The 25270-nt window shown below is 45.6% G+C and overlaps 1 protein-coding gene across 10 annotated transcripts in view; it reads right to left on the bottom strand.

The window, feature by feature from the left end:
• The window catches only part of MTSS1 (MTSS I-BAR domain containing 1), a 154583-nt gene that overhangs the window by 107486 nt on the left and 21827 nt on the right, over positions 1–25270 (bottom strand). For all 10 annotated transcript variants that reach the window (XM_058668495.1, XM_058668494.1, XM_058668498.1 and 7 more), the window contains exons 2-3: positions 23212–23273; positions 20063–20136 (exon numbers count right to left, since the gene is read on the bottom strand). In XM_058668495.1, coding sequence (XP_058524478.1) covers positions 20063–20136; positions 23212–23273 — 136 coding nt within the window. The remainder of the gene's footprint in view (positions 1–20062; positions 20137–23211; positions 23274–25270) is intronic.

The following is a 25270-nucleotide window of genomic DNA, read 5'->3' as shown; positions in this document are numbered from 1 at the left end:
CAAGAACAGTTGTGCATATTTTCCGAGTCCCATCACTAGGTAAGCTCCAGATGCCTGTTGTGTGTCTGGTGCTGGTCATGCTGCCCAACAGAAAGGACACCCGAATCTATGTTTCCTCCTACAGGTTTTGATCCCCAGGACCTTTCATGCTACAACAGCACCAGTATGGAGGTGAGGCCCTAGGGCTGCTCCCTCTCAAACTATAATCTTAGTTTGATTTGCTTTGATTCACTGAATGAATTTACAGATGGTGTTTGCTAAAGGTTCATGCACATATTGAAGACAAGGAGATGAGTATGGTCTCATAGGAATAATTCCAGACTCTAAGACCCTTGTTCTGTATCACTCCAAATTTCTTACCCTGGAAGAACAGACATGCAAACACATTTCTTTTTTTCAAATAACCACCTCTTGAGTACAGCACCTGGTGAGCACTAATTCAGCCTCCTATTCAGCACAGGTACAACGAGCCCTGGAGAGGACTGGGACTTGCAAACCAACTGATTTTTTTCCCGCATTAGAAACATACACACCCAAAATATTCGTTAACCTATAACACACCTATCTCCCTTTACTTTAGTTCAATTTCTACCTTAACTTGCGGAACCGAGGGCAGCACAGGCTCTGCAATCTCACTGACCCAGCTCCACATAACGGCTGCCTTGCATTTGCTACTTCCACTATGAAGTATGACTGCAGGAGACCTTGACGTCCAAAGACCCAAACTCTCTTGAATGATACATATACACAAGAAATTCTATAGCCTGGACCTAGCATGCTAGCCTAGAGTCCTCGCCTTGCACCAGGATTCCATATGGGTGCCAATTTGTATCTTGGCAGCTCTGCTTCCCATCCAGCTCCTTGCTTGTGGCCTAGGAAAGCAATGGGATCCTGCACCTGCGTGGGAGACCTAGAAGACGCTCCTGGCTCCTGGCTTCAGATCAGTTCAGTTCCAGCCAATGCAGCCACTTGGGAAGTGAACCAGTGGATGGAAGATCTTTCTCTGTCTCTCCTTCTCTCTGTAAATCTGACTTTCCAATAAAAATGAACAAGTCTTAAAAAAATAAATTCTATAGCTATAACAGGTGTTGAGTGGTATTTCCACCAAGGCAAGGTCTGAATCTCACAAGAGGGGAGGTGACTTTGGGAAGGCCAGTCCTTTAAGCAGACAAGAAAGCCTAGCATCAGACTCTCATTGCAAGAGATGTTGGTTCTTTTCCGCATAAAAGAGGGTTTCATTGAATGCTCACAAACATGCTCATAAGCAAGTGTGACCACCCTCACTGAAGCTGGAGAATCAGAGCAGACATCTTTGTCTGCCAGTGAGGATTTAAGAAGGTCTTGGTTTCCATAGCAATGGTTCCTTTCTCCCTTGAGTTACAGTATTGAGGTACATAGATTTCCTTCCACTCTGCAGAGTCCACCCTGCTGGGCCCACATCTTGCCTGTGAGCTTCAGGAGTCTTCTGTCAATGCTGGCCTGGCCCTCTGACTGTGGACAGTTGCTCATACTCGCTTATCAAGGAACCAGCCATCTGTGGTCACAATAGAAAACCTGCAGGTGATACAGAAACTCACAGTACCACATGCCTCTTCTGTAACCTGCCCTGTCCATCCAGTCTCAAACTTGACTTCAGAGATACCCACAGAAGATTTATGGGCTCTGGGAAGCTCAAAATTTCACACACATTTGTAACAAAGTCTAAAACAGTTTGGAAAGCTGCCTAAGCCATCAACAAGAAAGCCTGCATAGAACACAGGACACAGGACTTACCCAGGACTAAAACCCAATGGCCACCCTCAAAAAGGGAATTACCCTCACATAGCCACTATGTGGGGATTAATTAAAATCTCTTATAGCTGACAAGATATTCTTTCCATTTACTTTTTTAAAAAAATCCTATAGAAGGTAACAAAGAATTAGAGTAAGTGAAACATTAAGTCAAATTGGCTTGCTTATTATTTATGTATTTGCATATGAGCCCTTGGAACTACACAGGAAAAACTGAGACTAAGAATTTCAGTTTTCCATACATTGCACAAAAGGAAAACATTCCCCTTGAAATATCCAAACAGCAATTATTTCTTTCTTACTGAGTTGGAGCAATCCCATCTGTAATGGAGGGCTTCCCCCTACAGCAGGACAATATGATGGAGGGTGTAGGATGTGGACATAGAGCAAGAGCCCCAGGCAAGGCCAGGAGTCGGGTGGCTCGGGCCAAGAGAGAGGGAGAGGAGTCACCCACACAGAAGTGTCATCTCCTCTGGATGTCAAAATCCGGAGCAGCATCCAGCTGCTGCCTCGCTCTCAGAAGTGTGTAAGAAGGAAGCCCTGGGCAGCTGAGCCCCAGGAGGGTGCATCACCCCAAAGTGGAGGTGGAGAGGATTACATCTGAGAAATAAAAATAACAATAAGGTTGTCTACATGCCAACCTTGTCTGGTGCTCGGCTTCCAGAACCCAATTATAACCTACTGTATTAGTGGCATATAACATAGCTATTATGCTAATGGCATATTATTAGAGAACTTCCATTATATTCATGCCTTTGAAAGAACACCAGGCCCTGACCACTCATAACAGAGAAACTCAACAGTCCATTACATGTGTCAGAGAACATTCCCGGTGCCAGGTCGTGCTTCTGCAGGTCTGAGTGAAGGCCTCCCCTTCTGTAACACAGGGAGCCCTCACCCCAACGCTGCTTGCCCTGAGGTCCTGGCTACTCTGCATCAGTCACTCCAGGTTCCATCCCTCGCACAGAAAGGCTAATAAACAAGGCCACAATGACCCTCAAAACCAGATGGGCCGTTTCTGTAGACCACGGGAAGACAGCCCCTTAATTACATTGAAGCAAATTAATAACCCATTCAAGCCTACATGGGGATTGAGTGTCATGACCTAGAGCAGAAAACTCTCCCCGACATGAAATAGACGCCTATGTCCTAGTGTTAGAAAAAGGGGGATTACAACCTTCAGTTTCCTCCCAAGGAAAAAACAAATGTAGGAATCTCCAAGTCTTCCGGCCAGGATGGAAGGGTTTTAAGTTATTTCTTCACGGTTACAACAGGGTAGTCTTAGCATCAGGATAACCTCCCTTCTTTTCCATTTGAAACCTCCTGTGGTTTGTAAATTTACTTGTGTTTGCATTGCTTTCCCTCTCTTCAGCCCTATTTGGGCAACAGTGGCTCCCTGGGGTAACAGCCACAAGGCAAAGCAGCTGGAATCCATAGGGAACACGGCCTCCTTCCAGGCAGTGAGACGTCACAGGTGTGAGGGGCGGCCCAGGGACAGGGGCTCACCCCAGCAGAGTAAACCTTGGGATTCACACCTCACAGAACAGGAAGGCCCTGGCCATGGGATGGGAATACAGCAGACAGGCCGGAAGGGCCCCCAGGGAAGCAGAAGGATTGCAATAAGGAAGGGGAGTTCACACATTGGGCAGGGAACACAGGGCAAAGGCTGCTGTCCGGTCCAGGCCAATGCTGAGCAGTTCCTGTTTCAAAGCTGGGGAGCAACACGGGAGCAGACATGCCCCGGGAGGCACAGTTTCCTGAAGACAGAGTGCCTGACTAGCCTCAGTTATGTGTAGTGACATTTGAGTACCAGTGCATAACAGACATAAAGGCACAAAGGTGCCTTCTGAAACCCAGCGGATTTGAAATTCAGGTAACCATTTTGTCTCTCTCTTTTTTTTTTTTACACACAGACAATGGTCAGCCCACCTTCTCCCTCCTAGGCTGCCTTCAGACCATCTTGGTTCCTCTCCCTGATGGTTTCTAAAGCAGCAAGTGACAGCAGGTGAAATAGTCTGGTGATCCTGTTCTAGTTCCACGGGCTCTAAAGCCTAATGGCTAACATTACAGCATTTACATCCGAAGTAAGCAAAAACACAAACAAAACTAATCTCTTACATACTGATGTAATTAGAAAGGAAGTGGTCCACTATTCAAAAACATATTAAATTAGAAACTGGAAGAGAAATGCTCACGTAGGAGCTGAGAGCAGAAAACAAAGCCTTTCCACAGCCTGGACAACATTCCAAAACCAAGACCCACGCACACACTCTGGGCCAGGGGCTCAAAATGTCCTAGGCAGTACCCACAGGTGCTACCTTTTGGGTTACCCGAGGGAGACATGGGGTACCACCTCCAGAAGAGGGAAGTCTAGCTGCAGATGAGAGGCAGTATAGTGCCCAGGAAGACACAGTGAGTAACCTGGCCTTGGCCACATCGGATGTTCCTCCCACAGATCCAGGTAGTCACAGATAAGCCACACAGCCTTGCTAACAAACCTTGAACCGACTGCCGGATCTGGGTCAACGCCCCTGGCAGTGAGCCCCACAGGATACAGTGCAAACCGGTATCATCAGGAATTATCTTACTGAGATGGTCAACTGATGGCGAGGCAGGTACAGTCAGGACCCAGGCCCTCTGACAGAATAGGTTAAAGCCACAGAGCCTAGTACACCTGCCTCCAGGGGCAGCAACAGAAGCTAATGTAAGAACAGCTGTAGGACCCTAAGGAGCCACCACTCAACCACGGTAGAGGGTCAAGCAGATGGTGCCTCTCAACATCACACGCTCATGCCCATCACCAACTCAACAGTGAACTCTGATTCCTCGGAGGACCAAGAGGAGAACTAGGCCTTAGGGTCATCACATACTGATAGTCTAAACAAATGGAATTTTCTGACAACAGCACAACACAATCATTTGGTCTGCAGCCAGTCAAGACTACAAAGGCATCGCCAGGGTAGAAACAGCCACAGAAAAGCAAGAACCTTTCACTGTATTGTTTTCTAGACAAACTGTGAACTAGCCTGCATTCTCTTTATTGTCTTGTTTTTTAGTATCTTATACGTCATTAAAAACAATCTGTACAAAGTCTTTGTTGAGTATCAGAATGAGACAGCTGGGTTACTGGCACGAGGAAACGCTCCATCTTGTCATTTTGCAAAAGGAATGCATCTCCATAATTAATGATGCTTTTGTCCATGCCAGAAGGAAAATCCAAAGGCTCAACTACACTTAAGTAAATTCCACCCAAGCCAATTGCAATGCGATCTTATAAATTATAGAGCAACAGAGAACAAGATTTTTGAGTCAGAACATAGAGAAAAACAATTGACAACATGGTAACTATGTTTTAAGGGAGAATCCGGGTTGGAAATATTACTTTTTGAAAGGAAGAGCAGATTTTCTTTTTCCTCTAGAAGAGACCTAGCAATCAAAACCTTCAAGATTCTCAAAAAAAGGTTTATACCAGAGTCCTTCAAAAGTTTGTAAAAAAACAAAAAAGTAGGCTTAAAAGATAAGTTTATTTTGGTACCAAGTTTGTGTAATTTGAGGATTTTTTCATAATACATACCTCAATGAATTTTTTGAAGACACCTCAATATGCATAAATTTAAAAATTTTTCACACCAAATTAAGCTTATCTTTTAAATTCCAATTTCCGCAGATTTCTTCCTTTCTTTGAGGGGTAAAGAGATAGAGATTATCAGATGAAAGAGTGTTGTCATGTACTTTACATGGCCAAAGCCTACAAGCCCTGGGGCTGGACCAGGGCTGGACCGATAGCTGGGAATACAATTCAGGTCTCCCTCACAGGTGGGCAGGGACTCAGCCATCCATCCCTGCCACCTCCCAGCATCTGCACTAGAGTCAGCAGCCACAGCTAGGAAATAAAATGCAGGCATTGCAATGTGGCATCCATGTGTTTTAACCAAACAGGCAAAACACCTGCTCCTCCACAAACTTTTGAAGAAGCTCATGTGGGACCAATGTTATGTGTAAGAAAGACTCAGTAACTCTGTTCCAGAGAGTAGCAGACAGACTGGCCACCAGGTATAGACAGCACCTTAGAGACACATCAGGGTGTGCAAGCAAGGGGAGGAGGAAAGGTCTGGGTACTGCAAAGCAGGGGCAGATGACACATTCAGACCCCAGTCCTGAAAATCATTCAGGTTACTACTCCAATATCCACAAGTGTCCCCAGCCTAATCAAATAATATAATAAACTAGTAATATCTCTAAGTATAGATTGTATTTATATTTGTTTACAACTAGAGTAATTCATTAAACAGTACTGATGCCCACAAAGGGAATTTTTCTAATGCTAATACAAGTCTTTTTGGGGGGTAAATAAGGACTGTCCAGGTCCTACCTAGAGCACTAACAGACAGATAAGAACAGATAGGTCACTACCCAGGAGCAGGAGTATGTCTCAAGGAATAAGGAGCTGGTGGCTGCTGGCAGGCTGGGACCCCAAGATCAGGGGACATTAAGCACAACTGTTGGTAGCTTTACAATTCATAGAACACCTTCACAGCCACAACCACATCTGTGCCCTACAGTTACCCTGACAAGTAGGTACAGAGGACTTGACTAGCAGCTCATGGACAAACTGACTCATCTGGAACTACACAGCAGTGAAGAGGTGGCCTGGGCCTGGAACCATCTTCCCAACCCTGGCTCCAGCCCAGCCACACCCTTACTCCCTCACAGGGAGTAAGCTTGCAATGTCAACTCTGGGCACTGCTCTTACTCTCCTTCACCTTCTGAAAAAGAACGAAGGCCTGCACCCTGCATGCTGGCATATTGCACCATGAAAAGGAAGTGGTTCTTCAGAATGGGATGTGGAGCTGGGACAGGTAAGTGGCACAGCACATGTGCTACAGCTTCAGGATGCCCACATCCTATATATACCACAGCGCCAGGTTGGAGTCCCAGGTCCTCTGCTTCTAATTCAGCTTCCTGCCACTCTGCATTCTTTGATGGCAGTAGATGACAGCTCAAGTACTTGGGTTCCTGCCATCCACCTAGACATCCGGACTGCGTTCCAGCCTCCTGGCTTATCCTGGCCTGGCCTTGGCTGTTTAAGACATTTGGGGAGTGAACCAAAAGATGAGTTTTTGTATCTCTCCCTCAACCTTCCAAAAACAATAAAAATTTCAAAACCAAAATTTTTAAGAATGCACTTTACAAAGCTCTATGCAAATGCCTTAGCAGAGCAGTAGTGTGATGAAACGATACACAGCCATCACATTCCTAAAAATCATGACTCAGCTATGAATAATAAAAATGTAGTTTAGACAAACTAATCTGTCCAAAACTGCCTCAAAAAAGAAGTAGCCACAGTTTCACAAAATTGCCCAATGAAACACACCTAATCTAGCTAACACACTGGCTCCCAACCAGAGAGCTCCTGTTCTGTCTGCACCTCCAGGAACCAAAGGGCAATGTCTCAGTAGTGTTTGTTTTTCCCAACTGCAAGGGGTAGAGGTCAAAAATGCTGCGGAACATCTCACAGGCACAGGACAGCCCCTCACAAGAGCAAAGCATCTGGTCCTCAATGTCAACATGGTTGAGCTTGGGAAAGCCTGTTCTCTACAATCCTGAGTGACTCTGCTGACCCCTGAGGGGGAAAGAACGGAGGGACTGGGGCACCACAACAACCAAACAAGGTTCTGCTTTCACACCAGGGGATATGTGGACGAAGCCACTTCATCTCCAAATCAGGACCCTCATTCGGAAATGGGACTCTAGGCATGGACCTCAACAGATTAATCAACGGAAGGACTGGCGCAGTACTGGCAGTAAATGCTCAAAGCTGAGGCTGGGCAGAGATCCATGTCCTGTGTGACAGGTAGAGGCTCCGAGGCAGCTCACTCTTTCCCTGTAAGTCACTCAGAGCAATAGGCACTCATCTAACCAAGGGGAGAGGCATTTCGCTACCCTCGACTTCAGAAAACAGAGTCTGTGTACCTGCAGCTGGTACCTGGGGCTCAGGATGGGTCACTGACATCTCCCACACTGGCACCCTGGAAGTCCACCTGTAGCTGGGGACTGGGAGGGTTCCCACCACCCCAGGAGACAGGTGCTGCCTTACATGGCTCAGTATTTCCTCCAGTTGCAGTACAAGCTGCATATCTTGCACTCGAGTTTAAATTGTATTATCCAAATGAAGCATCACACTCACAATCGGCATCCGCCTTTAACAAGCACAGATGGCAGTCACGTGCTTAAATGGCAAATCTAGAGCTGAAACCTGGGCACGCAATCCCAGGCTTCTCTGATCTCTTTCCCTGGGTGGGTTTAAAAGACAGGGGTCAGAACGTACCGGATGGTCAGCGCGGGTGGAGGGCGGAAAGCCTTTTGTCCGCCCTGCAGCCCTTCTGGCAGATCCAGCAGAACCACAGAATGAGGGGTGAATGTCAGCTTTGCATTCCCGTTACTCTGAGAGCAGACTGTGGATTAGCGGCACAGGAAGAGGGATTTTCATTCTTCCAGAATTCTTTTGTGTTTCATCCGATACCTTCAGTCATTTCTGGGAAACCACATATTGCCCTACTTTGAATGATCATATCAGGAGGACACAGTATTTTTGTCATTGTGCGGGTAATCAACACACTTCTCCCCTTCTCTTATTTTGAAGGGAAGAAGGAGCCGCATAATACTGAGCTGTGAAATGCACTCAAATGCAGCTCTAAAGGGAAATACCACCTAGCGGCTAGATATTCGTTTCCATGGCAACAGGGTCCCTGGGCCCTGGCACACACAGCAGGAAATGCTGCAGATTTCCATAGCAGTATCTTTTACTAGAAACAGGAGATCCGCCTCAATTGTAAACATTTGGGAATCAAAGGATGTCCGTGCGCACACGTGTGTGTGTGTGTGCACTCACACACAGGTATCTCTAAGTCAGTGGAGATGAAGAGAGGCCTCATTATTCTTGCATATAAGTTTATGTCAAATGTTCCAGATGACTCAGATAAAAGCAAAAATAACTATGCCAAAAGCAAAAACACCTGTCGTAGAAAACGGAGAGACCAGGATGAAGTGGAAAACTGCTTTGGAAAACCAGATGACCAAGGATTGTTCAGCAGTAACCAACAATGCTCACCAGCAGGAACACATGGAGAGCATGAAGTAGAGGGTTTTTTCATAGCCATTTGCTTCCTACTTGAAGACCCTCACACACGCAGATCTAGAAGGCTAGATGAACAACTGGCTCATCAGGCCGCCTTAAGGGGAGAGCTGAGTTGGGAAGTACCAAGCTACATGGCCTCCAGCAAGGACATCCATCACACAGACTCAGTTACCTCCATAAAATGAAAAGGTATTTGGAGCTATAAGGGCGGGAGGTGTGGAAGTGAGAGAAACTGATAAAAGAGAATATTAAAAATAACACATCAGAGTTATCTTTAAAAAATACCCTCCAGGTAATTCTCACTTTGTACTTTCTAAAAATAAAGCCTACAGATTGAAAAAAAAAAAAAAAGTCTGGAGAATTCACTGGCAATTCTTGATGACCTAAGACCTTTTGAATACTTTTTCTCGGATTTATTTCCCAGGAACACGTTTTCCTATAGCCCAGGACACATGCACAGTTCAAGTGAAATTTTTAGTTCTAAGCAGTTTCTGCATTGCCTGGTGTCTTTTCAGATTGGGCCATTATCAGAGGAAGCAGAGCGGAGGCATCTCTGTGGTCTGGCAGGATAGACTCATCCTGCAAAAATGCTGGTTTGACAACTTCAAGTGTCTTCGAGTTCACATTTACATTCCAAACGGTTATTTTTATCTGAGACAGGTGGGTCAGACCAGACCAAGTTCACAGCTCTATGACACATGCTTTTCACAGAAAGCACGGCACATGGAAAAGGCCCTGGGTGAACTGAAATAATTGCACTCTTTCATGAATGGGAATCAGGATATTACCGAAAGGAAGGTGTGCATATGCGTGCATGTGGTGGTGGGGGCAGTGGGAATATTAACCAAATATTAAACCTAAAGCCAATCTGCAGGAAGCAGAGTGAAGGGGACAGAATGAAGACAATGGCAGGGGCAGAGGGGCCGTGGGGGTGAGCTTTTATACAAACAAAAGGCAGGGAGCTGCAAGGGGAAACTGCTGAGGGAAGCACTTTATTATGTAAGCCACCAAGGGACACGAATGACCATGCCACTCAGATCCACTCAGCTGCCCCACACACTCCTCCCTTCCAAGTTCAGCCCTCTCTCCCCTCCCCCACGGTCACCCTGACCATCCCCTACTGCAAAATTCTCCGCCACTGATCAAGCCCAGTGAGGTTACACAGAGACCAGCACACATCACAATCCACACATCAACTAGGAAGACCCACTAAAGCTCAGTAGGAACAGAGCAGGAGAGAGCCCTGTTGCTTGCTTAGTATCAAGCAACCCACAACCTGTGCTTGGGGGGACTCTGAGGCCCTTCCCTATCGCCACAGTAGGATGATGGGATTCAGCAACCTCCTGGCCACCAAAGGTAAGAGTTCTTCCAAGTGGGACTTGCATGAGTTCCTTTTGGGCTAACACAAGATCACTGCTCTTTTTGGGAGACATAGAGGCAAAACATCACACAGGCAAGAACACTGGTTAACCACAATCAACAGCCGTGTCTGCCAACTGCTGCCACTCAATCCAAGACCAATAATAAAAGACCACGTGCAGGGAAGAAGCCGGGCGGCCGTCAGCCATCGGCCTGATGAGTCACACAATCAGAAAGTAGGATTCTACTTCCCCACTCATGGGCATGGCTCCCCATTCCAACCTCCAGGATATGTGTGCTCATCAAAATAAAGACACAGCAAAGACTTCTCTTTTAAAATCCATACAATGTTTTTTATCAATAAATCAATAAATGTACTCCTTTGCCATTTTCAGTCCTTGCCTATATGATTATAAAATGGTGGTGTAGCACGCTAATCCTATACCTTCAGTGCCAGCATTCCTTATAAGCACTGGTTTGAGTGCTGGCTGTTCCACTTCCATTCTTGATCCCTGCTGGTGGCCTGGGAATAGCCCAAGTCCCTGCACCCCTGCATCCATGAGGGAGACTCAGAAGCTCCGGACTACCAGCCCCTCATAGGCCCAACACTAATGGCTGCGAACTAGCAGATGGATGACTTCCCTCTGTTTTTCCCTTTTCCTTGGTATAACTCTGACTTTCCAGTAAAATAAATCTTTAAAAAATAATTTTAAAAAATGTTAACTTAATGTCTTGGACTACAGATAGATATCACCTGTGAATTTTATAGGAAGTGCAACCTCCCAAATAACAAGCTTTGGAAAATGGAAAACAGCACACCAAACTTCATTTTCACAAGCCATTATTTTTTTTTTTTTTTTTTAAGATTTATTTTATTTTTATTACAAAGTCAGATATACTGAGAGGAGGAGAGACAGAGAGGAAGTGGAGCTGCCGGGATTAGAACCAGCAGCCATATGGGATCAAGGCGAGGACCTTAGCCACTAGGCCATGCTGCCGAGCCCTTCACAAGCCATTATGACCAAAGCATAATGAGTATGACTTAGTGCATTGTATTAAGATGAGTTAAGATGACGCCAGATATATCAGAGTAGAAAGGCATCAAACTAACAAAACCCAAAGAACGTACTTTATGAACTCTGATGAATGGCATTATAATATAGACTGGGGCAACGAAAGCTCCAAAACTCCACGGCAGGCTTGAGAGTTGAGGACTACACCTTCATTACTCTGATAATTCACAACTCCATCTCAAGAGTTTTCCTCATTATGGCCCTGGTGAACAGCCAAAATTTTGGGATGCTTTTTTTTCCAATTCACTACCTTCCCATAAAATCTTAATCCCAACCATCTGTGCCTTGCAGAGTGGCCATCCCTTATCCAAATGCCTGGGACCAGAAGCATTTCAGATTTAGAATTTTGGGGAGGTAGGGGGCAGTAGATTCTGGCATCTTCACATATACATACTAAAATATCTTGAGAATAAGACCCCAGTTTGGACATGAATTTCATTTGTTTCATACATACTTTATCTATAGCCTGAAGCCATGTTCATAATAATATTTTTAATAATTCTGCACATGAACCAGTTTCATGATGTGGCACCTCCTACCTGTGGTGTCAAGTCAGTGCTTAAAATGTTTCAGATTTCAGAGCGCTTTACATTTTGGATTTGTGAGTTAAGGATGCGCCACCTGTGTATAAAAGGTAGATCCCCTCCACTGACTAAAAGGACCAATGATCATGCCCTGAGGAGCAGTATCCTTCCCACTGGAAACACAGGAAATAGACATCCTTAGGAAAGAAGTGGGGGGCCGACACCACAGCTCAGTGGCTAAATCCTTGCCTTGTAACCACCGGGATCCCAAAAAGGATGTAGCTTTGTGTCCTGGCTGTTACACTTCTCATCCATCTCCCTATCTGTATCCTGGGAAAGCAGAGGAGGGTATCCCAAAGTCTTGGGACCCTGCACCTATGTGGGAGACCCAGAAGTTGTTCCTGGCTCCTGGCTTTGGATAAGCTCAGCTCTGGCCATTGCACCTCACATCGCTAGAGTGAACCAGATCTTCCTCTCTCTGTAAATTTAAGCCATCACACTAGGCCCAAGAAACTCAGGTGTTAAAGAAAAACTTTAATAGGACTTGTGTCTCAAACATTCCCAAGTTTTCTCATTTTCCCACAGGAATCCCAAGGACAAAAGCAAAAAGCAACAGAGGAGACAAAACTGACCTAAAACCCAAACCCAGTCTGAACCATAACCCTGGGTTAGCAGACTGCAGTTCTCTGCCTTTCTACATGTAATACAGTGAGTGCATTTCTTCAAGGAATGGCCAAAGGCTGTTCAGTAAACCTGCATGAATGGCCTTGTGCACAAACTTTCTTAGCTTAAAAAAAGTGTTTCTTTTTAGGTTGGAGGAAAAAGAGCTGGCTAGGTAGAAATCGTAAAGCTGGAGTTAAATGAAATAGTTCCGGGCTTGAAAAGTTAACACAGAAGAGTGAGTGAAGTTTCAACAAAACAATCTGGTTAAAATAAAACCTGAAGATAAATACCATTCTGCTTAGAGCATGGAAATTGGTTCCTAGCACCCCCTCCCCTAGAAGAGAAGATTCCCTCCCATCCTACCTTCCCAGCCAAGAGCAAAGGGCTTGAAGGGGGCTGTGCTTCCCACCTGACCTAAGCATGGAACAGCAGGGCCCTCTTTGAGCCACAGTAAGATCCAAAGCATCCAGAGCCCCCAGAGACCTCAGGGAGGGGTCAGCCAGAAGCGAATCCTGGCATCCCAAAGTGGCACTGGGTCCAGCCCTCCTGCCCTGTGAGGGAGGAGGCTGGTGGGCATGAGTGGCCATTCATTCAGCAGATTCTGCTAATCCATACCCTGTGTGACACCTGGCACTTCACAACTGAGCAGCTGGGTTCCTGGGGGTGTGGGGAGAGTCCCTGTGCTGCAGGATGCAGTTTGTACTGCAATCCAGCAGTGAAGGTGCCAACAGCAAACCAAGAACTACCCCAGCAGCAGCATGGGCCACACAGGACTGGATAATGGTCCCAGGGTTCTTGCTGTGGGACAGGGTTTCACAGCTGCTGTGGCTCTCCAGCTACTCCTAGGTAACAAGTAACAGATCCTTAAGTACATTGCGGTGGCAGAGAGGAGGGGGAACCACATGTGTGTACAGAACAGATCAAAGCTCTGGGTGTTTCAGGGAAAGCTGAGCACGCCCATGTGGGGGGATGCCAGCCATGGGCAGAGATGACGTGGCACAGGCAGCCAATGGTGATGTGGTGGGAGACTTCAGCAACAGCACCAACACTGAGAATCAACTCCTAGAAAGTGTTTAAATATGAAAGCTTCCCAGTGCCAATCAATTCTGATTCTATAGGTATGAGAAAGGCCCTGAAATTTGTACCTTAAAACAAATTTGAATGGCTATCATACATAACACTCCACAAAATCTATACCAAAAGCCTGTGATGTACTTCAAAACCAAGTCTGCAATTGGTTCCTTCAGATACCCTCCACCAACCATGGCCATCCAGGCTCACTGATCAAAGCTCACCTACAAGGGATCCTGGTGCTCTCTACCGCCTACTTCCACCAGCCCTCCCTACCCACACACTCCCAGTCCTGGGGTGGGAGCGGACCTCTTTAAGAACTCAAACCAGCAGCTGGCTTTGTGATGTAGTGGCTAAAGTCATCACTTGTGATACTGTCATCTCACATGGGCACTGGTCCAAGTCCCAGATGTTCCACTCCCTATCCAGCTCCCTGCCTGTGGCCTGGGAAAGCAGTCGAGGACAGGCCAAAGCCTTGAGTCCCTGCACCCATGTGGGAGACCCAGAAGAAGCTCCTGGCTCCAGACTCCCAACTCCAGATCGGCTCAGCTTTGGCCGTTGCGGCCATTTAGAGGATGCACCAGGGGATGGGAGATCCTTCTCTCTGTAAGTCTGCCTTTCCAAAAAAAAAAAAAAAAAAAATTAGAAAGTCTTAAAAAAACAAAAAGGAAGATATACATTAGAGGAAAATTAATTATGCACAGAAATCAAAATGTTGCACCAAAATAAACTCATCTTTGACTCATTTTCCAAAACCTTGTTAAAGTTTTGTATTCTCCCAAAGTCCAGGCATTTACAGGGGTCCTAGAAATGCATTTCCCAGACACTGGGAACTAGGCTATGTATTAACATGGTACAAAGTCAAGGTTGGTTCACAGTGTTTTCCATACTCGTGTCCTGTTTTTGGCTATTAAAGACGATCTGGGATGATTGGGATCCACTTTTTTCCTGCTGAAAATCTGCAACTCCCTCTTCACAGCTTTGGTACTCTGACACTGAAATGTTGCACAGTTTTTTAAAGCTAGGCCCACAGAGGCAGACACAAGTGAAAGCTATACAGCATTGTTCCCTTCAACAGCCCTTGCTGACACTAGAAGATGCTGCTCTGCCCTCCAAGGGCCAGTGCTGACTGAAGGCTAGCTCACCCACCTGGCCAGCCCGAAGGGGGAGTGGCCAGGCTTACAGGTGTAAGGACTGTCTTCCTGAAATAGGTTCCTTTGGATGCAGATCATCAGTCAGTGCTGAGCTAATACAAATACAGAAAAATGGAACCTCTGCTCCATGGTGTCTGGGATATAATAAATTGTTCTAGACTAAATTTATGACCAATAGTATGGGAAGAGATGTGCCTTCATGCTGACCTTTTAAAGGTTTATTTATTTGCTTGAAAGGCAGAGTGAGAAAGGAAGGGAGACAGGGAGCTATCCTCTGTCCACTGTTCACTCTCCAAATGCCCAGGCCTGAGGCAGGCCAGAGCCAGGAACACCACTCACATCTCTCACAGGGGGGGCCGAGGCTTTCATCTGCAGCCTTCCCAATTACTTCAGCAGGAAACTGGATCACAACTGGAGCAGCCAGTCAGCGGCGACTTAACTAAAGTTAGCCCCTGAACTTTTAATACAAATTGTACATTCACCAGAGTGTAGAAGCAACAAAATATGCAATTGTGCCTAGTCCTAATCAGCGAAAATTTCATTACAGACTCATTATTAACCCAAACACGCACATTATGCTATTAGCTACTCATTTTCTTACATTAAGTCAACAAAATAGCTTCTATATAATTCCATATTCCATTTTACAGCAAGTATATAATGAATAGTCTGATACTGTTCATAGTAACTAATTCTGAGTTTGCTCTAAGTAAGTTTTTCTTTATCAATATCCACTACAAAACATGCGTTAAAAAGGGGGGCTGGCAAGATGGCACAATTGGCTAATCCTGTGTCTGCGAGTGCCAGCAACCAACATGGGTGCCAGCTCATGTTCCAGTTACTCCACTTCCCATCCAGCTCCCTGCACTCACATGGGAACCCGAGTTCCTGGTTCTTGGCTTCAGATTGGCTCAGCTTTGGCCTTAGCAGCCATCAGGGGAGTGAACCAGACAGAGGATGGAAGATCTTTCTCTGCCTCCTTCTCTCTGTAAATCTGCTTTTCCAATAATATATATATATATATTTTTACAAAAATGCTAAAAAGAACAAAGACCTTTCAGAGGCTCCTCCTTTGTGAAATGTTGCCATTTCATGATTTCAGACAGCAGACATCACTACTAGCTTGAAATTCTACACACCTGCTCAAATGGCATACTCTTCAGAGTAACTATAATTCCCTTCCACAACTTCCAACCCAGGGGACTCAGAAAATACACCTAAGTGCTCTAAGCCAAAGTCTGGACTAAGGCTCCTCTCTCTACACAGTGCAGAAATCAAACTGTCAGATACTCTGACATGGCCCAACAGTCTAACCTTCAGCCCATATATCTTGCTGCTCCTAAAAACAGACTGAAGCACTTGCTACACATTCATCATTTCCCCGGGGAACACACACACCTTAAAAAACAAATCAGTGAGGAACTCCCAAAGAATTCCTACCCAGGGCTCGGCAGCGTGGCCTAGTGGCTAAGGTCTTCGCCTTGATCCCATATGGCCGCTGGTTCTAATCCTGGCAGCTCCACTTCCTCTCTATCTCTCCTCCTCTCAGTATATCTGACTTTGTAATAAAAATAAAATAAATCTTTAAAAAAAAAAAAAAAAGAATGCCTACCCAGAAATTCACTGCAACACAGCCTGTAGCAGAAAATACCTGGAAATAATCTAAACATCCATTAACTAAATGAGTAAACTGTGCCACAGACAGGGAAATTCAATTCAGCCATTAGAAAGAATGAGGCAGGGGCTGGTAGGGTGGGACAGCAAGCTTATCTGCATACAGTGCCCGCCTCCCAAGTGGGTGCTGGTTCTAGCCCAGCTGCTCCGCTTCTGATCCAACTCCCTGCTAATGATCTGGGAAGGTAGCAGAGGATGGCCTACGATCTTGGGCCCCTTTCCTGCACCCACATAGGAGACCTAAAAGAAGTTCTTGGGTGCCAACTCCAGACGAGCCCAGCTCTGGCCATTACAGACATTTGGGAAATGACTCAGGGGAAGGAATATCTTTGTCTTTCTCTGTGTTTCTGCCTCTGTAATTCTGACTTTCAAGTAAAATAAGTGACTCTTCATAATAATAATAATAATAATAATATAAATCTATAGTTACTTCAAGATGTTATAGTAGACTATTGAATAAAAAGCACAAGAAAACGGTTTTGTAGCAGTTACTTTCTTGAAAAGATCACATCAAAATATTTGGCTCCATTTATCATTTCACATGATGCTCAGCAGCCAGGATTTTTTCCCGTAAGACATGCTTCATTGATGTAAATGCAAAAATATCTCATTAACAACGCAAGACTCCATCTTTGGGGAGGGCTGGGGTAGAATTTAATCTCTGTACTTAGTTGTTTCAAAATTTTCAAAGTACACACTCTATAATTCTTTTAGTAGAAACTTAATAAAAATTATGCCTGGCAGTGATAGACAAGAAGTACATTACCATCTCCATAAATCCACCTTTGTGTCTATCAACCACATAGCTCTTTTTCAGCCATAGGAGAGTTCTCACACTCCCAACATCCAAATAACGAGGACATATGGCCAAAATATTTTGGCATCACTACAAATGTGGCCTCAATTCCAGAACATCCCAGGGAGTCTTCTTGAGTAAACACAGTCACCCTCGTAGCCTATCTCACAGGACCATCCAACGATTGCACGTACTGGGCTCAGCAGCTGAGGCACTGGTTAGGACATCCGTGTTCCACATGGGAAGCCTGGGTTCCATCCCCACTTTCCCGATCCCAGTGTCCTGCCACTGTTTGTCTAGGAAAACATCAGACAATGGTTCGAGCAACTGGGTCCCTGCCACCCACAGTGAAGCCCTGGATTCAGTTTCTGGTTCCTGACTTCAGCCTGGTCCCGGGCGCTGGGAACATCTGGGAGGAACCAGCAGATGAAGGCTCATTCTTTCTCACGTGCTCTCCTTCACACTCTCTGCTCAAATACATTTTTTAATTATATACATACTAAAAATTACTAATCACAGGGCCTGGGGCCATGGCCTAGCAGCTAAAGTCTTCGCCTTAAACATGCCGGGATACCATATGGACACCAGTTCTAATCCCAGCAGCTCCACTTCCCATCCAGCTCCCTGCTTGTGTCCCGGGAAAGCAGTCAAGGATGGCCTAAAGCTATGGGTTCCTGCACCTGCGTGAGAGACCTGGAGGAAGTTCCTGGCTCCTGGCTCCGGATCGGCACAGCACCGGCTGTTGCACTCACTTAGGGAGTGTATCATCGGATGGGAGATCTTCCTCTCTGTCTCTCCTCCTCTCTGTATATCTGACTTTCCAATAAAAATACATAAATCTTAAAAAAAATTACTAATCACAGAGCCTCAAAATAGTCATGTCAGATATATAAATTATCTAAAATAATAGAGCTTTTTGAAGGGAACACATTCAGGTATCCGACATAAGAAGACATACATATGGGTGATAAGTCCAGTTTCAAATACTGCTTATGTAGAAGAAAACAAAACAGACCTAGTAACTAAAAAAAAGGTTTTATTTTATTTGAAATCCAGAGTGACAGAAAAGGAGAGTCAGAGAGAGAGATCTTCCATCTGCGAATTCAATCCCCTAACAGCCACAACAACCAGGTCTGGGCCAGGTCATAGCCGAAGGCCTGGAGCTCCAGCCAGCGAGCTGCAGGGGTCCAAGTACTTAAACCATCTGCTGCTGCATTCCTAGGCGCAATAGTGGGGAGTCAGATAATTGCAATAGCTAAAGCACCAACTAGGCACTCCCATTTGGGACATGGGCATCTCAAGCAGCAACTTAGCCAACAATGCCACAACACCTGCTTTCAGACTGAATAATAGGAGCAAATTGGCTTGCCTGCTAAGTTCTGTAGGACTGCACTTTTCTAAAGCGTCTTAAATAATTTTTAAGATGATTTTGAAAAGATGCCAGTTAAGACCCACACCACACTGACAAAAGAGAGGAACAAGCCACAGAGGTGTCATCTCCGACACATTCTCCCAGAGAACCTTCTGAAACACCACTGGCATCTTGGAGATGAGAAATATTCCTTCCCTTGGGGAAATTTCCCTGATGTCCTGAGCTCAGTTAATAGCTCTTGTTTCCTCAGTTCCCGAGCACTTTGTTCCACCACTATTACTATATCAAACACACTATTTCTCCAATGGCACTCTGTATTTACACATCTCATTTCCCCCACTCACTCACAAGCTCCAAAAGGACAAGCAGAGGCAGGCATGGATTTTTGTGGTCCCACGACATTGCCCACTATAGAGACATTTCTTAAATGAATGGCAAGGGTCCTGGCTGAACATGTAAGTACTTAATGAGGCACCTGTGGTGACGCAGGTCCAAGAAACTCAACTCTCACCTGACTAGCAAACACCACCACCACCACCACCCATCCCCCTGCCCTGCTGCCAACACCAAATCTCCCAACATCTCCACAACGTTGAAGACAATGAGAACACAGATATGGGAGCAACAGTGAGGGCCAGACAAACAATAGATAAGAGGCAGGGGGGAGGAGCTGCGTTGTCACGAAAGAGCCAGTGTCCCCTCTTTGGACAGGGACCCACACTGGGCCACACAATATTGCCTGGCAATATTCTGTCTCTAAATAAGTGATAGATATATTGTTTTCATTTTCTTCCTTTGCCTTTCAGAAGTTAAGAAAGTTCTTGGTAGGATTCGACATTTGCTGAAACAATCACATATTGTCCGAGTATCTCCCCATTTCCGTGGCTTTAACACACGTACCTTCATCATTACTATGTTCTAGGCACTGGTTTGGCAGGAAGGGTGGAGGACGGAAGTGGGCAGTTGAGGCATGAATAAGTCATAAGTCTTGAGCTCAAGGGGTGAGAATCAGATGTGACATATGCCAAGAGGAGACAAGATGGGAGATGGGACTTAGGACAAGACGGGTTCCTTGGTTTGTGAGAACCCAGAAAAATGGCCCATCCATCATCCACACTGCTTCCCATTACACAAATGAGGGAAACCACAGGATAGCTTACGTCAAGAGGGAGATGACAAGCGAGGGCAAAGCTTAGGGCTCCACCTATAGATGCTAGAAACAACCAAGGAACACGCCGGGCCACCTCATCCCCTTGGCACATGATCACCTGGAAAACTAGTGTCTATTCCTAACATGCAGAATCCCACAGAGCACTCTGAACAATGAAAACCACAAGCCAGCAGAGCTCTGACAACGTGAGCCTCATGTCCAGGGGAAGCCATCCACGGAAGAGAGTTCGCACGCTGCGCTTGGCTGCCACTGGATGCCAGCCCTCCATCTGCTTACCACGTGTGTTGGTGGCCATGTCAGCCACTTTCTGAAAGGCATCCAAGAAGGCAGCTGCTGCTACTACAGTTGTCCTGAAATGCAAGCAGATAACAAAAGCATGAGCAACGTCTCACACTAGCAAACTTATCCCTGCTCCAGAGCTAAAATCCTCCGCAATAGAAAGTAAAGAACCTTCTAGGAGAAGCAATGCAATGATACAAAGACACCCAGTGGCTGGAAGGTCCCACTCTGTTGTTTCCCCGTGGAGAACAGCTGGTAGGTAACTGCTGGTAGCTCTTCCCATCCTACTTGTTCTGACTATATCAAATGTCTACCAGGCAAAATCTTGCAAAGGAAGAAACACAGGTTTTTTAACCTTAAAAAAAAATCATTGCAAAATACAAATAGCATAGGTGGTAAGATTAACTGGAGAGTAGAACCAGAATTAAAAAAAAAAAATCCCATGAACTGGAGGAATGATTCCATCACGAAACGACATCATGAAGTTCACAAAACATTTTGCGAATGGCACAACGGAGGCCCTGACACCACTGCAGATTCCTAACACCCTCTTGAGTACTGTCGAATGCTCTGAGCACTCTGTGGTCTATTGGTGGCTCTAGAGTCACATCCTAAGACATCAACCAATGAAGGGGACCTATGTGCATGCAGGGAGTGGGTCTCAAAAAAACCTTGAGCAGACAGAGGCCTTACAACTGCACTTGCAGCTTATGTGAATCCCCCAGGCAGCAAACTGCACAGGAGTAAGGACAAGAAATTCAAAATGGAGGGCGAGGGCTGGGGGCGGGCCTTGGACTGGATGACCTTTGAAGAGAAGCCACAGTGGCCATGTCACAAGTCTCCTGGAGGATACTGGGAGTGGTCCCTGGGAAAACCTGAGCCATCAGCCCCTCAGGGTCCAACTCTCAAATGAGGTCTGGTGTTTTTCCAGAACAGCAAGAAACATTCCACTCAGGTTTCTGAGACAGTGACATACACAAAGACACAGTGGGGTGGAGCTGGGGGGAGGGGGAGGAACACTTAGAAGTGTATGTATTTTTTTAGACTTTACATGAAATGCAAACTCTGGAAAAGTTCCTTTTAATCAAACATGCTGGGATTTATAAATAGCCATTCTGATTTGCAATTAATATCTGACACAATGGCAGGATTTATGCCCATTCACTTCAGTGCCAATCATCCAAATTTCATGAGCCAGCTGCCCAAGGGCCTTGCATATTACCCGCTCACCAAGATTCCACAGAAAACTAGGACAGTGGGAAATTTGGGGGCAGTAAGAGCTTTTAAATGACAGTCCTATTTCACTGTCTGACGTAGTCATAAGACATCCTGGCCTTCTCCAATGGCACACAGCAATGCAGGCCTCGGCTTCACACAAAGGAGTGATTTAGCTGAAACACACCAACATCCACAATTTCTTCTGTGGTCCTCACTTCATCCTCCCTCAAATACAGCCAATGAAGTCACACACAACAGACCTCTCTGTGCTGTTAAGCCATGTCTCATTTGGACAAAATAATTAAGAAAGCCGAAACACTGTTGAAAACACAAAATGGACTTTGTGCAATGAGCATAAGCCTCCTATGAAAGTTTATTTCATGTGCTGAAGATGGCCAGAGAGTCCATTGCTTTAATCCTTCACTCCTTCATGAGTGGAGCACAAGAGAATCATTTTCTTTGGTCAACCCTAACAATCTGCCAATCGCAGGAGGTCAAGTAAGACAGTGGGGAAATAGTGGCAAGGGCTGGTTTTCCCATTGGAGACCTCCCGCAACATGGAGGTGAACCCATCTGAAACACGGATAACAAAAATGGAGTAGGTGTAGCTAGATGGGGCAACGCTCATCCAGGCCTCCGAGATTCAGCCTTGGCAGAGTCGGCTCCAATGGACAATAGGGTCTTGACCACGAGAAAAGTGTTTTATTACAGAGTCCACACCAGTCTGGAGGCCCAGCCCTGGCTTCAGAAATTCTGGGCCCTGCAAAGCTGAAGAAAAGGAGGGAAGTCACAAACCACCATTCCTACCACCAAGGCTCAGGGCAATAACCACTGGTGTTCCTGGGCAGAGTCCCAAGAAGGTCAGATCATCCCTGTCATCTCTGTCATGCATACACCTGCCTATCCAGGAGAACACCCATCAGCCTTATCTTCCACCATCCTCATCCATGCAAACCCATGAGTGCCATCCTCCCAAATAAACTGGATGGGGGTTACCAGGAAAATGACTTCTTCTAATGCTCTAGCCAGCACGGGCCATGCAGGAGGTACACCAGCTCCCCCCACTCCCACCCTCAACTCCACCAAGGGAGAAGCTTCAACCAGCAGGCATTGCCACACTTGTGAGTTTCACATCCAGTGATCTCTATACAGCTCAGGCCAAGCAGCAACAGCTTCTAAGGAATCTGGTTTGTTTCTGAAGCAGCATTCTTGACATATGAGTTGCACACCATCCAACCAACCGTTTTAAAATTAGGAGTCAGTGATGTTTGCCAATGTACAGGTGTGTAGCCAGGTGCACAATCCAGTGCTGACCTTCACCACTTCCTCAGAGAGCAAACCCTCACCCACCTCCTCCAGCCCAGTTACCACCAATCTACACGAGTCTCTGCAGACAGAATTCCCCCAGGTCCTTCGGGTAGATGGATTTACAAAACCTTTAATACCAGGTTAAACTCTCTAAACAGGGAGTCGGTAAGCAGGATGGACAAGAACTCAGGCACAGGAGCCAGTCTACTTCAGGTCATTTGGTCACTTACTAGCTGTAGGACTATAGATAAGTGATGTCATGTATCTGTGCCTCAATTTTCTCATCATAAAATGGGAATAAAAACTATACTCACCTCCTGAAGTTGTGAGATTTAAACAAGTGGATACACACCTGGTACCAAGTGTGCACTGCATAAATGCTACCCACTGCTACCTTACACAGACTAGTAGTATCGTAAGTGATTCAAAACTCCTGCAGAAAGGTGAAGCAGGTAGCAGAGCAACTTTACCAGGAGCCAGGACACAGCTGGTCAGTGATATTGCTCAAGTCACATGCTTCTCTCTTAGCTTGCCAAATGAGCTGCAGCCTGCACCTTACCCAATCCTAGTGCATCCCTAAGGATGCTGCCCTTCCTTCTGGAACACAGGCTTCTACTTACCGAAGCTGAGACTGCAGCTTTCCAGCCTTGTTTATGAAATCTTCCCAAACCGGATAGCTCCCCTACAATGAAACAAAGACAGCAGTAAGCCATGCTGTAACAAACCTCTGATTGGGACATTAACAGAACACCTGAACAATCAGCGTATGCGGTGTCTACGGTACGCTGTCCAGCTTACACACACACTGGCACAGTGATGGGTTTAGAAAGTATTTAGTCTCTGTCAACTTGTAAACACTCCATTCATGGACTGGAATGGAGTCTGGCAAGCTTTAACATCCAGTTCTTTGAGTTGACAGGTGGCAGGCCCAAACTTAAGATGTTCAGAACATTTAAGGCTCAATCCTAAATAATTTGTTCATGCAAAATGGTTGGGGTTGTTTGTCACTTACTCCCAAACAGCAGGGAGGAGGGATCCAGACCCACTGAGGCTCCTCCCCAGGACAGGTGGCTACCGAGCAGCATAAGCAGACTATCAGAATCTCTAGGTTGGAAAGTTGTCTAAATATAGCCCTTCAGCTGCTGGCAAACACCCAGCATCGATGCACATTATAACAACAGGTGGTCCTCCAGCACACTTCAGCTGACAAGGAGCTATCAACCTGCCAAGACAGCTGCAATACCACCCTGTCCTTGATGCTCACAAAGCCCCAGCTCTAACCTTCTAGCTCCATGGTGCCAACCTTCTGGCAGCCGTCAGGGTTGAGATCAATAACCTCGCCTGGGTGTGGATGACTTTTCAAAGTCCTATCTCCATCTCATCCCATCTTTCCATGGGATTTGTATGCCCCTACAGCATCTCTCCCCTCTCCTAAGGCACAGGCACATACTCAAAACTGCAGGTGTAATTCTAACCAGGGCAAATCAGAGCTAGGCTGACACCTCCCTTGCTATGCACATTAAATGTGTCAAGATCAAATAGGCAAGCCACCAAGAGGTGACTCAAAAGAAACCCAGAAAAGGGGAACCCATGGTTAGCGACATGGTGTGTGGCAATAAATCATTATAAATAGAGATCTATGACCAAACATCTGGTGGTTAAGGTTAAAGAACAGAACGTAAATATTATGAACCTTGATAAAGTAAAAATAGCCATGTGCCATCTTTTAATTTTGTTGATGAGAAGGAAACCACAACGAGGTTAATCATGTCAGCTTTCCTTATAGAAGTAAGGAAATGGTCTCAAGTGCAGCTGAACAAAAACACAGGATCTCATCATACCTTCGTAATGATTCTCATCATCTTTTACAACAGTTTCCCAACCTCACCCCAATGATGTTTTGGGCTAGATTGTCCATGGGGGTGGCAGCTAAATATCCTGTGGCAGTCCCGGCTATTTAGCATCACCTCTGGCCCCTACCCACAGCACGCCAATGGCATCTATCCCCACTAGTTGGGGCAACCAAAAATGTCTCCAAGTTCTGCTAGATGTGAAGGAGGGAGGGGACAAAATCAACCCCCAGTTAAGAAACCATTGCTTTATAGGATCATTGGAGAACTTTATCTTTTAGTGAAAAGAAACAGCTGAAGTTCAACAGTGCCTTCAGTATTACTTCTATTTAATTTTCGTTGATTAAATAAAAGCACAACTAAATATATTTTTATTTTGAAACTGGCACACATACCAAAAAACACTTGTTAAGATCACCCATGTACACATTTCTCTGGCTGTCAATTCCCTCAGGAAGTGTGCAGAGATATCCAAAGCACTGACTACATCACATATCAACAGGCCATTTCCAAAAACTAAGAAGTCAACGGATGTGCCGCTTTGGTCTTTGTACCTTCCTCCCTGACAACACTTGTGTGGGTTTGTTTTGTTTCGTCTGATAACAGTCGGCTATCATTTTAATGAAAATAATAAAATCACCACATTAAAAATAATTTTGAGATCAAATTAGAGATCTTTTTTTTTTTAAAGATTTATTATTATTGGAAAGCTGGATATACAGAGAGGAGGAGAAACAGAGAGCAAAATCTTCCATCCGATGTTTCACTCCCCAAGTGAGCCGCAACGGGCCGGTGCGTGCCAATCCGATGCCAGGAACCTGGAACCTCT

This window comes from Ochotona princeps, chromosome 9 (genome assembly GCF_030435755.1).
Source record: "Ochotona princeps isolate mOchPri1 chromosome 9, mOchPri1.hap1, whole genome shotgun sequence".
Lineage (NCBI taxonomy): Eukaryota > Metazoa > Chordata > Mammalia > Lagomorpha > Ochotonidae > Ochotona > Ochotona princeps.
The sequence above is the reverse complement of the archived record's forward strand: the minus strand, read 5'-3'. Positions and strand labels throughout refer to the sequence as shown.